At 39.5% G+C, this 13,627-nt stretch overlaps 2 protein-coding genes across 3 annotated transcripts; one reads left to right on the top strand and one right to left on the bottom strand.

The window, feature by feature from the left end:
• Nucleotides 1-5,928: 5,928 nt before the first annotated feature.
• LOC109536540 (melanotransferrin) lies at nt 5,929-11,062 on the bottom strand. Of its 2 annotated transcripts, none has more exons than XM_048668363.1 (16): nt 10,976-11,062; nt 10,153-10,347; nt 9,976-10,095; nt 9,775-9,917; nt 9,507-9,724; nt 9,374-9,450; nt 9,140-9,317; nt 8,905-9,090; nt 8,677-8,821; nt 8,448-8,612; nt 8,305-8,392; nt 7,726-7,893; nt 6,979-7,201; nt 6,735-6,922; nt 6,512-6,683; nt 5,929-6,457 (listed from the first exon to the last, which is right to left on the bottom strand). In XM_048668363.1, exons 1-16 carry the CDS (start codon nt 11,046-11,048, stop codon nt 6,232-6,234), a joined length of 2,565 nt encoding a protein of 854 aa, XP_048524320.1. In that variant the 5' UTR covers nt 11,049-11,062; the 3' UTR covers nt 5,929-6,231. The 2 variants fall into 2 exon arrangements, with proteins under 2 accessions (XP_048524320.1, XP_048524321.1); XM_048668364.1 differs by having other exon boundaries at nt 8,677-8,815.
• Nucleotides 11,063-11,114: 52 nt separating this feature from the next.
• Nucleotides 11,115-13,108, top strand: LOC109536541 (E3 ubiquitin-protein ligase TM129). Its single transcript, XM_019902807.2, has 5 exons — nt 11,115-11,533; nt 11,857-12,065; nt 12,131-12,377; nt 12,432-12,563; nt 12,625-13,108. The coding sequence occupies exons 1-5, from the start codon at nt 11,291-11,293 to the stop codon at nt 12,895-12,897; spliced, it is 1,104 nt and encodes a 367-aa protein (XP_019758366.1). The 5' UTR covers nt 11,115-11,290; the 3' UTR covers nt 12,898-13,108.
• Nucleotides 13,109-13,627: the final 519 nt, after the last annotated feature.

Below are 13,627 nucleotides of genomic sequence, written 5' to 3'. Positions count from 1 at the left end.
AAAAGTTTTTCATCGAAAACGCAATAAACGATTATTTTCTGATGATTTTCTTCTCTTCTGACAATAATGGTGCCAAAAATGACAAAATTGATTTTGCTAGAAAATTCGCCTCGTTCATCGGTTTGCAGGGAACTTTAGAAAACCCTTTTCAGCTTCGAATTTGGCACAAAAACCAAATAATGTTATTCAGTTTTTTACCGAAAGTATTAGGATTATCTTATCTTGGAAAAACGACCAGCCAACGAAAGTTTACAAAAAATTATTTGCAAAATTCGCCTCCCTCATCGCTCTGAAGATTTCTAAAGTTCCTTTTAAATGTTCAGGTCATTCCAGTTTTAACAAAGTTTCCATTAAGCACTTTGTCCTACGCAAAAATCGTATTATTTTTTAGTTTTGCTTAAAATACTGACATTTTTCAGGTGTTTGCTGTGAAAAATTGCCTCCTTAACCGCTTTGCAAAAATGTTTGGAAAACTTTTTGCAGCTTCGAATTATGGACAAAACCCTAATAATTAAATATGGGTCTATTTCCAAAAATATTTCCCCGAAATGAAAAAGCGAAAGTCAACGACAGAACAAAAAAACAACACTGTCTCTAAACAGAAAAACAGCGTTTTTCCTAACGTTTTTCTGTAAAATACTGGCAAACTGGATCTTTTATGCACAAAAATTAAGAGATTGATTGTACCAGAAAACTCGTCGACTTTCTTTGGACTCAGTTTTGCTGCTGGGAAAATCTAGATGACTTTTTTTGTTGTTTGAGCAAAGTAGTGAAACGTTGCTCAGAAAAAATGTTAATAACCCTTTTTTAGATGTGAAAATTCCAGTCTCGGGTCTCGTAAAGCTTTAACAAATGACTCATTAACCGATGAGTTATAACTCGTTAACTCAAAGAGCCGCAACAACTCAATAGCTCAATTCAACACAGAAACTTGGCTCATAGAAGCTTTTGCTTAGAAGCAGTAGACTAATGAAATAGACTGAGCGCAAATTGAAGCCACTGGGTGCACAGATTAACAGTATTCTAATGAAGACAAAAGAGAAAAAGATGATCTTGGAGACCAGTTGGGAAAAGGAGAAAATGCGATGCAGAAGAGGAGAAAGAAGCAATTAATGAAGAGCACAAAACCCATGAAACTTTAGAGACTGTTTAAAACGGTTCAATTTTTTTTAAGATTTAATGCGATTTAGTATCGAATTACTGTTTGCCAGAGTGTCGCAATATTATTGTGTTTAAAAGCTCGCTTAAAGGACCAGTCCAAGTTTGCGCCCTGTTTCATATCGGTTTACCAAAATGCGCCCCTTCTAAATATACATAAGCGGTACACCCCATTGCGTCCTGCTACAGCTTAAACCCCAATGAACCAAGAGGGCCCTTTGATGTTCTTAAAGCCCTATTAAATTTTCACCTTTCCATACTCATCCTAACGCATGTAAAGACATCGCCTCTAATTTTAGCCGCCCCCCAGGAGGGCTTGGGGCCGTATGTGGGGTGTGAAATTCATAAGTTTCCGGCATAAACTGTGAGCAATCGACGAGGCGAACCTGATGGAATTATCCGGTTTTCCTCCTGTGTGAAGCAGAAGAGCATTAAATCTGCTGCTTTTTTGACCGTGGGTTATGAAAATGTGCATTAGCGACAAGCGATCGGTCAAAGACTGCCTGGGGCGCACTTCAAAGACATTTGCCGCTCTTTGGTCAATTTTCTCGCCAATCATTCGTCAAAGGGTGCGGAGCGGCAGAGATGGATGGATGGGAACGTTTTGTGTATGCGTGTTAATTTGCTCGTGCACTAATCACGGATGGAAATTAGGCGTGTGCGAATACTTGAAAGGACATCCAAGAGTTTACGTTTAAAAGGCACTGGATGGGTTTTACAGCTCTTTGGAGCAGAGCGAGCAGAAATCCCAAAGACTCGAGTGGGCTTTTTCAATCTGCACAAATTCTCGCATTAAATTAGAGCCCTCTCGCCTATCGCCCTCATACACGACCCTCATATAATACATTTCATGCAACCTAATAAGCTAAATCTTGTTTCTAGCTTAACACTGACACACTTTCCCAACTGGCGGGGCCGCTTTTCCCTGGAGGAAATATGGACGGTGTCGACTACGAAGTTTTATCACGTTGAGAGTCGCTGATAAACTGGCAGGCTCCATCATTTTTCAACGGCCCATAAAATATTACTGTTCCTAAACCTTTTGTTGGATAATCGGTCGCTTTTCATCACTGCACACGGAGAAACCCTCCGAATTTGCTTGGAAATTACGGTAAAATTTGATTTCTCAATTGTGTTCCTCAAAGCTTAAATTTTCACCATTTTCAGCAGATCTTAGTATGAATCTTTTCACTGAATTGCTGCGATTTCGTCTTGAATTAGGCTTGAATCTAAGCTCCTGATAGCTTGATATCACCAATTTTGCCATTTTTTTGCAAAACCACAATAACCGAAAAAAAATGGTGTTTTCGAATTTCTAACGTAACGTTGACTGTTGAGCAGTTAAATAAAATTCTTCTTTTTCGAAAACTTCAGATTTTGCCATTAATAGGAACATCATTCGGAAATAAAATAGAATCCAGTCTGTGATTATTTTATTGCTGTGTTTTTGTTATTATTATCATTAGGTCTGGGTAACACTGTGTTGAGTTGCGCTATTGAGTCGTTGCCGCTCTATGAGTTACCGAGTTATGACTCATCGGTTAATGAGTTACGAGTCATTGATTAAAGCGGATTGAAGTTTTACGAAGCCCGAGACTGGAATTTTCACATCCAAAAAAGTTATCAACATTTTTTCTGAGTAACGTTTTACTACTTTGTTCAGGCATCTAAAAAAAGTCATCTAAATTTGCCCAGCAACAGAACTGAATGCAAGAGCAAGAAAACTGAAACTGAGAAGAAAAATCGATCTATTCATTTTTTGCATAAAAGATTTTCAGTATTTTACACAAAACGTTTTTGTGTTTAGGGACAGTGTTTTTTAGAAATATTGAACTAAAAGTGAAGAAACCCCACTTTTCAAGAGTTTTGCAAATAAATTATTATAAACTCGCTTTTTAAGTTTAATAATTATTGGGGTTTTATCCATAATTCGAAGCTGCAAAAAGTTTTCCAAAAAGTTTTGCTACGCGGTTAAGGAGGCGAGTGTTCCAATAAAATGTATCTTTTCAATAATAAGTAAAACTAAAAAATGATGCGATTTTTGCGTAGAAAGAATTGCTTAATAGAAACTTTGTTAAAACTGGAATGACCTGAAAATTTAAAAGAACTTTAAAAATTGTCATAGCAATGAGGGTGGCGAATTTTGCAAATAATTTTTGCTGTCTGGTCGTTTTTTCAAGATAATCTTAATTACTTTCGATAAAAAACTGAATAAGATTATTAGGTTGTTGGGCCAAATTCAAAGCTGAAATGGGTTTACTAAAGTGTCGTGCAAACCGATGAATGAGGCAAATTTTCTAGAAAAATCTTCATTTTTGGCTGAAAAGACCCCATTATTGTCAGAAAAGAAGAAAATCATCAGAAAATAATGGTTTTTTGCGTTTTCGATTAAAAACTTTTAGTTTTGTGATCGGTTTTGGAGAAAACCTTAATGGTTTTCGGGGAAAGACGGGAGGAATTTATTTTCGTTTTTGTCTAGAATTCGACGCTGAAAAAAGTTTTGTAAAATTTTTACAAAGCTATAAATTTCTCTTGTAAATTTTCGCCCCCATTTTAAGACCTCCAGATCGATCGAGATCAGTGTTTTGAAGTGAAACTCTTCCAAATAGAGTAGAGTAGAAAATAAAGCAAAAAAAATCAGTCAAAACTACAGTCTTCATAGGTATGGAGATGACGAGAATTCGAAATAATGTGTTATAAACTTTCGCTTATTCCGTTCGTTTTTGATAGAAAATTAGTTGATTTTTGTTCCAAATTCGAAGCTGGAAAGGGATTTCAGAAAATTTTCAGAAGAATTTTAGAAAATTGAGAATTTAGAAGAAGGAGTAACTTGGCTAAAACTCGAAAATTCTGAAATTTCGAAGAAATTTTAAAAATATTATTAATAAATGGCCCTTAAAATAAATCTAAAAACAGCTTTAAAAAGTCATGAAAATTTTCCCAACAACCGAACTGAGTTACTGCGCCGGTACGTTGGGTTGGCGCACCAAGCCATTCGCGCCGCACTGCGCCAACTCCTAAAAATTAACTGTGTTACCCAGACCTAATTATCATTGTTCTTATAGAATGAAGATTATTTCAATTCACGCTTTATTATTTGCCGAAAACTGGCAAATTTTAGACAAAATTTCCCTCGGTTTGGTTGCTGTTGTATCAAAGTTTATTTGCAATGATTAATTTAGCGTCAAACCCGCAAGAACTGATTGGAGCGCAAAGAGTGATTAACTGGGAAAATTAGAGAAATTTTGGGCGGCAAAAGATTTTTCATTGAGATTCGAAGGAATAGTGGATTGTTATTAAAATATGCGTTTGGCACTAAGGTTGTTAAGCGAAGTTTAAGCCAACAAAATGTATCAAAATAGTTAAGCTTCATCGGATATTGCTTGAAACTTTTACTTTCCATTCAGTGTCGTGCCCGACGGGCTCGGCACCACAAATCCATTGGAGTGTGGGGCAACTTTTAAGAGAAGTTCTAATATGTTTCGAACAAAAATATTTCGCAATTTTTGTAGTTCAATGCTCTGGTTTTTATTTAGAGCATTTACATGATTTTAAGCGGTAAACACTCTTGTAATTCTTTTAGCTGATACTGGAAACTAAAGATCGTTTTCTTCGAGGCCCAGAAACACGCTAATATTCACTTTGGCAAACAACCTGTCGATCCGAGAATTAGGTCAATAGTACACAACGTAGTCCGATCTATTCCCAATATTGCATAAGGCAAGCCCGATATTTGACCCAGTTATCATAAAGGGGGCTCCATAAAGAAGTGAAGAAACCATTATTCAAAGCGTCAACAATCCCCGGACCACAATAAACTGAAAATTACACCGACATTTCAGACCAGTTGGGGGTAATTTGTTTAGAGGTGTCTCGTTTCAAGTGCTTGCCGACTCTCAGCAAACTTTTCAGAGTCCACTTTTAACAAGTGCAAGTCGACGTGACCCAATTTTCCTCCCTCTTTCGTTTTCCACTCGCTGGCTCAATTTGAAAAATAGGATTATTAAAAATCGCTCATCATCATCGAGCTGATCGATTATCTTAATTCGTTTCCTCCACGGCCCTTCATTGCGAATACCTGCAATTTTCTAAGTTTTTTTTCAGAACTTGATCTGTTTTTCGATTTAACATTGGATGTTGAGATTTAAGGAGAATCGCGAGTATTCAGTGAAATTGTGTTAACGATTTGCGGCGCCACATCTGAAGATGCAAGCCACTGGTGCGCGCAAAACATCAGGATTAAATTGTTTTCCACCACAACTTAAGTCTAAAAATCTCACCAGTTTCATTTCGAGAAATTCTTTTCGGGTGCAAACTTGAACGGTTTTTAATTTACTTTAACTTTCTTTAATGTTGCACTTTTCGTGTAAAAACGCACCGACCGATCGTCTCACACCAGTCACCGATTTAGCGCAAATTAACAGCAAGAAAACATCCACTAAACCGCCATTCACACGATACATTTACGGACTGATAGCGAAAATGGCAATAAAGTGTGATACATTGAATTTGCTTAAACTACTTTGCCGCATTTGGCAGAGTTGTTTGCAGAAGGTCGATTTTTTCCATTACATGTACACGTTTTATTGTTGTTTGTCTCGCTTCGATTTATAACTTATTTTACTAATTAAGTGCAAACGAGCGACGCACGGTTGAAAATACTGGGGTTTTGTTTCCTTGTAACGCTACGACACTGACCTTTTCTCGACTAGCCGCTCGGCCAGTGCTGTAACCGAACTGTTTTATTAAGGGCTACTAATTCGCCAACAGTTTAAAGGAAAACATCATTTAATATACTGCAAAAAAAGTACACTAAACTCTAATGAGATTCCATCGAAACAATTATTCGAACCTACTCGCAATACTTAATGTAAAAATATAAAAAATGGACGGACTGTGTCCTGATAAGGGCACTTGTGAATATCGTCTGTAATTGGAATGTATAATTTCAAATTATCTATGCTTGCTAGTAAGCAGCAAAAAAGGTATTTAATTGACATTGCAAACCTGCATTCATGCTTCTGGCTTGCAACATCAATAAGTCGATTTAATAGGCACATTGAAGTGTGGCTCCTATTGTAAAACTACTAATAAGGCACAGCTGAGAATAGTGAGTGCGATTGTCGCAAAAATGGATCCACTGCCCGCATTGCAATCCACTATTCGTCGCGCCCGCATAAAGTCGCTGCCCAAATATACTGAGTAATAGCGCTGACTTGCAGGGATCACCTTCAGCTGCGTGGTGGCATCCTGGAAGATCAGATCGGAGTGCGGAGGATCCGACATGAACATGCTGAAGCTATTGAGAACTCAGCAGTTAGATCAGAAATGCATCGCTAGCATTAAAACCCACCTGAAATCGTCCCTAGTTTTCCTGCCGTAGAACGTCTGGGCGTACATGAACAGATTAATGTAGGCGTCGATTTGCGTCTCGTTATACCCGTACCCGCCTCTGGTTACAATCGCGTTCGACTTGATTTTCCCCAAGTTGCACTTTCTATACTCATTAGCCTCGGCTCTGGTTCCTTAAAGCAGCGCGTTAACACAAAAACCCGCCATCAAGCCAACACTGTTACCATCTGGGCAGAGCAGCTCAAAGTCCTCCATCAGATTGTCCCTCACCCACCATTCGCGCTTCTTTCCGCCGGTGTTTTCGAACACAGTGGTGTGCTTCACAAAGGCCACATCTCCTCCTCCTTCGACCAAACACCTAAACGCTCCGGTGTGGCCGTAGTAGTCTTCAGAAGCATCGCGCTTGCAATACCTGCAAAAATTGAGATTTCCAGTAGGAGCTAGAGGATGGAAAACGGGTTCAGGCACCTAAAGCTGGCGCCATGACATAAATCGCACATGTTATCGTAAGGAACTCCAGTGTTGTATTCGGTGCTGATGGCGCCCGGGACGCAACTTTTCGTGAAATATTCAGCGGCCGCTCGGATGCTGTTGCAACCGTACGATCTGATCCAGCCGTTGCTGATCAGGTAGGCCATCGGGTAAACCCAGCCGGCTGCAGTGTTTATTCCTCCATGGCAAGTGTTCTTTGCTGGAAAGTGATTATTTTGCTTCAAATCAATGGTCACATAACTGACAATTTGCACAAGCGAATTATTAGAGCGATTTTTCATATACTCTATTATCCTACTATTGTTACACAATTTATTAACATACTCTTTTTTAGGTTCATTTAGGTTCTTTTGATAACGATAGCAGAAAATAGCTATCGAAACGTCAAGGTAATTTTTCAAATTAATTTCTCTACTAATTGGAATTTTCTCTTACAGCTTGAGCCTAAGTGTGTCCCAGGATACCCTCTAGGTGATAGTTCTTGATAAATAATTCGTTCTTATTGTGAAATAGGAGCACTATTTATCAATCTGTAATAAAAGAGGTAAGGAAATTCTGTCTTTTCTAAAGACAAAAATTTTTGAGGCGAAATACCCAAAAAGAAGTTTGTAAAAAAATGAATCCGCCTCAACAATATAGAACTTATCTACAACTCGTATCTTTTATTACGAAATGATTATGAGTTGTCTTTTTAACTAAAAAAATTGGTCTGATCTAACTTACTTCTCAAGTACGTCAACTCTGTGTCGAGATCGGATTCTTTTGCAACCGCCACTACGTAGTAATCGGCGTCCTCTAAATTGTACACTTCGCTGATGAAAGGAATCAACTCGTAGTTGAGTCCCGCGGTATAAACATCGCTGGCATCTAGAACTGCTATATCCGCCGTACCTAGAATAACCAAGACTTTAACAAGACACGAGACTCATCAGACTCCTGCAAAAGGTAATTCGATATTGAATACGAATAAGCATCTTTTGAAACAAGTGGGTTTTCTGATCATCAGAACAGTGTAAGCGTTCAAGCAAACCACTTCTGAAGATGCAAGCCACACGTGCTTGCGAAACGTCAAGAAGAAATTCTACCGAACGACGGCCTAAAAACCCGAAAAACCCACTTGCTTCAAGGAATGGCCTCGAAAGTCTATCTCTTTTGATAAGCATCTTTTAATTTTATTAATGAATTAATTATTACGCCCTATTTAAGTGCACAATTCTGTGTGCTTTGCTCGTGACTAACCGTACCTACGTGCAGATAAACGTATGAATTTACGGAACTAATTCAGATAATGAAGATACGAACCTCCTCTAATCGCCTGCATGCAATGGATCTGAGAATGTCCCTTGTAGCAGTCGAGTTCGGGCTTCAAAAGCTGCGCCTTCAAAGCCGTCTGCAAGTAAAAATCAATAGAGATCCCTACGCTTTGAACGTTTGCAAGCCCTTACTCGCATTTTGACGCATTTGTTCTTTTCCTCGTCCGAGGTAACGCACATAGTCATGCGATTTACCGGGCATTTGCGTACTTCCATGATTATCTCGTGGGATTTGCCCAGGAAGGCTTCATAGGTCTGCAAGTTTTCTGGCACGGGAACAATGTCCCTGGCAGAATCCTGAAAAAATCAACACATAATTGATGAGTAGTCGCAGGTAAAGCGGCTCGTTTGCAACTAGTACTTGAAACAGCAGGTTTCCGTGTTCTCCGTATCGAGGCGTTGATTCGAACAGGTCAAAGTGTTCGTAATAAGTCCCATCAGTTCCTCCGCTATAATTCCTTTCGGGGCCATTTAAGGTGTTTCTCGTTTCGTAGTCGGGCCTGTACCAGCAAGCAAAAAGTAACTCGATTACTCCTTACGTAAACAACGAATCAATCAGAGTAGCGACTAGATTGCCATAAGAACTGACCCATCTTGAACGTAATTCTGCCTGCGGAACCTCTGAACATTTCTGCTATTGTATGGGTCATACTCCGGTTGATTCGGCCTGGCATTGTACCGGTCTTGAGTGGGAAGCAAGCGATTGCCGAAATTGTCGAGCTCCGGTTCCCGTTGATCTGGCGAGTCCAAATGTCTTGGGCCGTTCTTTCCATACCTAAAACCCGGTGAATCGTCGTCTCTTCCGTCCGCACCTCGCGATTTACCTTTTGGCGAATTCCTGCAGAAAGGCTTGAAACTTCTCGCGCGTTTCAAACGACACTGCCGATGACACAACGATGGCGTCCGAAGGCACCAAGCCCCAGTTGCAGTTTTCGAAATCGGATAAAGGCCGTCTACTCCCGTCTTTGCACAGTAAATCAAACTGTTCCTGTCGCACGCCGCCTAAAGAAATCCACGCCATTTTCATAAACTCTTCAAAAACAACGCGAGGAACTTACTAAACTCTTTGGTTTTAATCAGCTCTGGAACGGACGTGTGCTTCAAAAAGGCGACTTCGCCTGTCTCCAATAAACACCTGCAATTCAATAATAATTGTTTCCAGGGCTTGAATGGTAGCGGTCGACTATCTACCGAAAAGCCCCATTAAATCCTGCATATGGATCAGCATCTGTGCACCATTTTCCAGGAATAGAGCCCGTGCAGAGTCTGCACAGCTTGTCCGAATTATCCCCAATCGGGTTGTACTTATCAGTCAGGCAATTAACGGCGCACGATGGCCCGAAGAAGTTGCTGGCGGTTTTCACGTGATTGTTGCAGTCTTTGACGTCCATTATGCCCTGTTTCAGTAGCTAAAATAAAACTATTAAAGAGGGACATTTGTGGAAGTCGCCGCTCTTACTGTACTAATCGGCAGCATCCATCCAGCATACGTTTCAACGCCTGGAAAACATGCCTTTTTCCCTTTCAAATCCCTGATGGAAAGAACGTCGGTTAAGCTGCCCACTTTCACCACAGCCACTGCGTAGTAGTAGTTAAAACCTCCTAAAGAAATTGAAACTTCCATCAGAAATTCCAGTGGTTAAAGTGATGGAAAGCGTACCCTCAAGTACTTCCTGAGCAATTGGCACCAAGCTATGATATCTTCCGCCAACATACATTTCGCCAGCATCCAGTGTGGTCATAGTGGCTTTTTCCTGGTCCAGCATCAGCATGCACTCATCTGAAAACGCATCAAGTGCTTTTTATCGGCTGTTTGAGAAAATCCGTTATATTTTACCCTTGTTCGAGGCTTGGCTGCACTCGATTTTAGCAGTATCATATCCGACTCGGATTTGGTCTCGTTCATTGGCCTGCACGAAAGCTTCACATTTTTTCGTTTCATTCAAATTGATTGTGCACCAGATGATTTTCAGTTCTTTTGGCGACTCGCGAGCTTCCACTTGATTGACTTTCCAGTATCCTTGGGCTGAAACTAGTGAAAATTCATCTTGAGTTGGCCCTAATTGAGTGAAAATATTCGTTTTTTGGACGAGCATTGACTTGGATGGTAAAAATCAGGTCTTTGTACGATTTGACTGAAAGTTTCTGGACGTTTATATCCAAGCTTCCTCCCTCGATGAACAAAAATCCAAGTCGCTACTTATTTCGCATCAAAAGATGTGCTTTTTTAAAGGCGAGCGAGTAATTTTATGAAGACATTCATTTTTAGATTAGCATTGACTTTATTAGTAAAAATCAGTGTGTGTAACCATTTGACCAAAATTTCTGGACTTTCAGAGCGGACTGTCTCCTATACCCCCAAATTATTTTATTAAAATTAAAAATATTTTTAAATTATTTTATTTTCTCTATGCTGTAATCCGGGCAATGCCGTGTTCATACTGCGGGTGAAGAAACCAGTTAAGCCCCAAAGAGACTTCCAACTCTAACGAAAACTCTAGAAGTGAAAACCTAATGACTGGCGAATAGGATTTTACAGCATTTAACTTGATTGTTAATCTGAGGGGTTCTTTACTTGTTTTAGCGAAAAATTCGTTGGGGACCCACCTATTTAACCTAACCAAACCCTTGGTTTTCCAAATCGCTCAAAATCTACTAACCTGTTGAACATTGGAAAAGGCTGAATAGAAGTAATAGATAACAACAAAGATAAGGCCCATTAATAAAACACATTTTATTTACTTAAATTAGATAAGAATGTTAATTATTTGTTCCCTAATTGTTTATCACGACTAATTTGAAGTGTTATGACAACGTAAACAATGTCAGTTCATTCATCATTAATCAACCCCAGTGTCTTTTGATGTGGTTAGAGATGAGGAAACGGTACGGTAACCTCGCTCTTCCCTCACAACCACAGCCGTCAACCTCAAAGTTCTCAAAAAGGTTCAAAATAAACAATCGCTTGCAACATCATGTCTGCAGAGTTAATTTTCACGATATTTTACTTATTAATCAGCTTTGGAATTGTGTATCCGCCAGAAGAATTTATCAGTGCAGGATTTACGATAGGAAACTGGTTCGGCAAGCTGCTGGGTTCGGAAGATGAGAATTTTATCCGTTTCCATATCAAGAAATCTATGTTGAATTTGGTCGTTTATTCCTGTCTTCCTATTATATACGTGGCTTTGCTCTACCTATTAGGCTTTGTAGATGAGGTAAGTAAATCACTCTACACATGCAATGGAGCACACAGTGTCGAATGTTGGATCCAAATGCTTCTGAAGCTGGTGAGTTTCTCGAGTTTTTAGGCCCTCGTGGAAAACAAGTTCTTGTTTTGCACGCCGGCCTAAAACCCGACAAACTCACCAGTTTCAAGCCCTGCAGGCCGCGAAAACCCAGCTCTTTCGTTGCCTGCTGCAAACTTAGTCTCGCTTTTGTTATAAGTAAAGCACCATTAACATGAACAATCATCTAAGTATGATACGCATTTTCCTAGTTGTGGTTATTAAATGGTAAAAAATATAGGTTTATTTTGCAGATTTCCAGTTTATTTATCGGTCCCAGCATTTCCTGGCAAATATTTGCAACTTTTAGTATAGTCGCCCCACTTCTGGCTCTACTCGAAATCCACCGATGGTCTAATAACAATTTCCAAAATCACCCGATAGTGAGAAATTTAACCAAATGTTGCAACAACAACACTACATGGGAAGTTGTGGCCGCAGATGTAGAAAATGAATATAGAAGGTAATTGGAGTAGAGGCCCAAATTACAAACATGTACTTACAATAAAGAAAATGTGTTTACTCTAGACTGGAAATTGTCACTGTAAAAACGAACCCGATGACAAAAGCTGTGGTAACAGAAAACTGGATTATAAAAGTAACCCTATTGAACATGTTCTTAGCGCATCAAAGTGATGCAACTGTTAAGCTGTTGGAGGTGAACACATTCGATCTGTCCCATATAAATGCGAATATAACGCAATTTTGCAACATCGAGGTGCAAAGTGCCAGGGTGGGATCATTTATTATCAGAATAAATGCGCTGGATTTCAGGGTAAATTGTATGGAATAGGAGAAACTCACCTAAACAGTGCAACAATCATTACAGAACTTGAAAGACAAACTGTCCAGGCGAATGCAGCTGGTGTTGCCTAACAGCTTTTCCAAAAGTATAACAGAGCAATTCATGGAGGTTTTCAGGGAAACTGTGAATGAAAATCCTCGATATTCCACAAACATGGTGAGCAAAGACAATTGGGAAAAATCTATTGCATACTACATCGACTGAGTCATTTATTTAGGAACTGGATCAATGCTTAGGATGTCTCCAAGCTCGTCCAGGCATAAAAATCCAGAAACAATGTCCAGATGAAGGCATACACCCAATGGAGCAAAAGTGCACCGACTGTTTTTGCCGCCCAATGTGGTGTCTCGACTGTCTCACCAAATGGTTTGTGTCCAGACAAGATAAGGACGAGCAGAACCGCTGGCTGTCCAAAAAATGCACTTGCCCCATGTGCAGGGCGACTTTTTGCGTTCTGGACGTTTGCCTATTGGAGCAGCCACAAGAATGAACGCTTTTCGCGCTTAATTCACCAGCATTCGGCAGGTCAGTGCTTCTATCCTATTTGAGCGCAGATAACGTTTTTTTTTTATCAACGTCGCCTTTCTTTTATATTACCAAACAAAAATTAATTGCATAGATAGATATAGCTATTTTATATAAATAAAATTTTATAAACGCGGTTAACTGTTAACAAAACAAATAAATATTTTTGTGTTTAACTCCGATCAATTTAAACTGGCGCACTAAACCCATCCTGCATTCGAACATTCTATCGCGGGGTATTTTAAGAGCGTTCACTTTTCGGTCAGAAGTAGAAATCAAGTTTTGGTGGGATTCGAATGAAAATTTCGGGAGTTTTAGCTCCAACTGTTTTCTATAGGTGTTGCATGGCAAATGAGCTTTTCTGAACCGTCTTTTTGTGCTTCAAAAAATAAGGCAAATTTTATCGAATCCAGTTGCGTCGATGACTGTCCAGCTTGTACAGAAAGTTTCAATTAGTTCGTTCCACTTCTAGGATCTGATGATAAACCACAAGCCAGAAACCGTTGAAGACAAAGTCAAAAAAAAACCACGCAAATCTAAAACTTCTTGAATTCTAGCATTTTTTGAGAAAACTACCAACATTTCCCCATCCATGGTTCGCTTTCTAAAAAGGCCATTTATTTCTGTCTAGAATGATGTACAAATGAGCGTTCTTGCTCATTTTGCCTCCGAGATATGAGCAAAAACGGGACGGA

The sequence above is a fragment of the Dendroctonus ponderosae genome, unplaced genomic scaffold (assembly GCF_020466585.1).
Source record: "Dendroctonus ponderosae isolate FM_Combo_2020 unplaced genomic scaffold, Dpon_F_20191213v2 Dpon_F_20191213_7, whole genome shotgun sequence".
Lineage (NCBI taxonomy): Eukaryota > Metazoa > Arthropoda > Insecta > Coleoptera > Curculionidae > Dendroctonus > Dendroctonus ponderosae.
The sequence above is the reverse complement of the archived record's forward strand: the minus strand, read 5'-3'. Positions and strand labels throughout refer to the sequence as shown.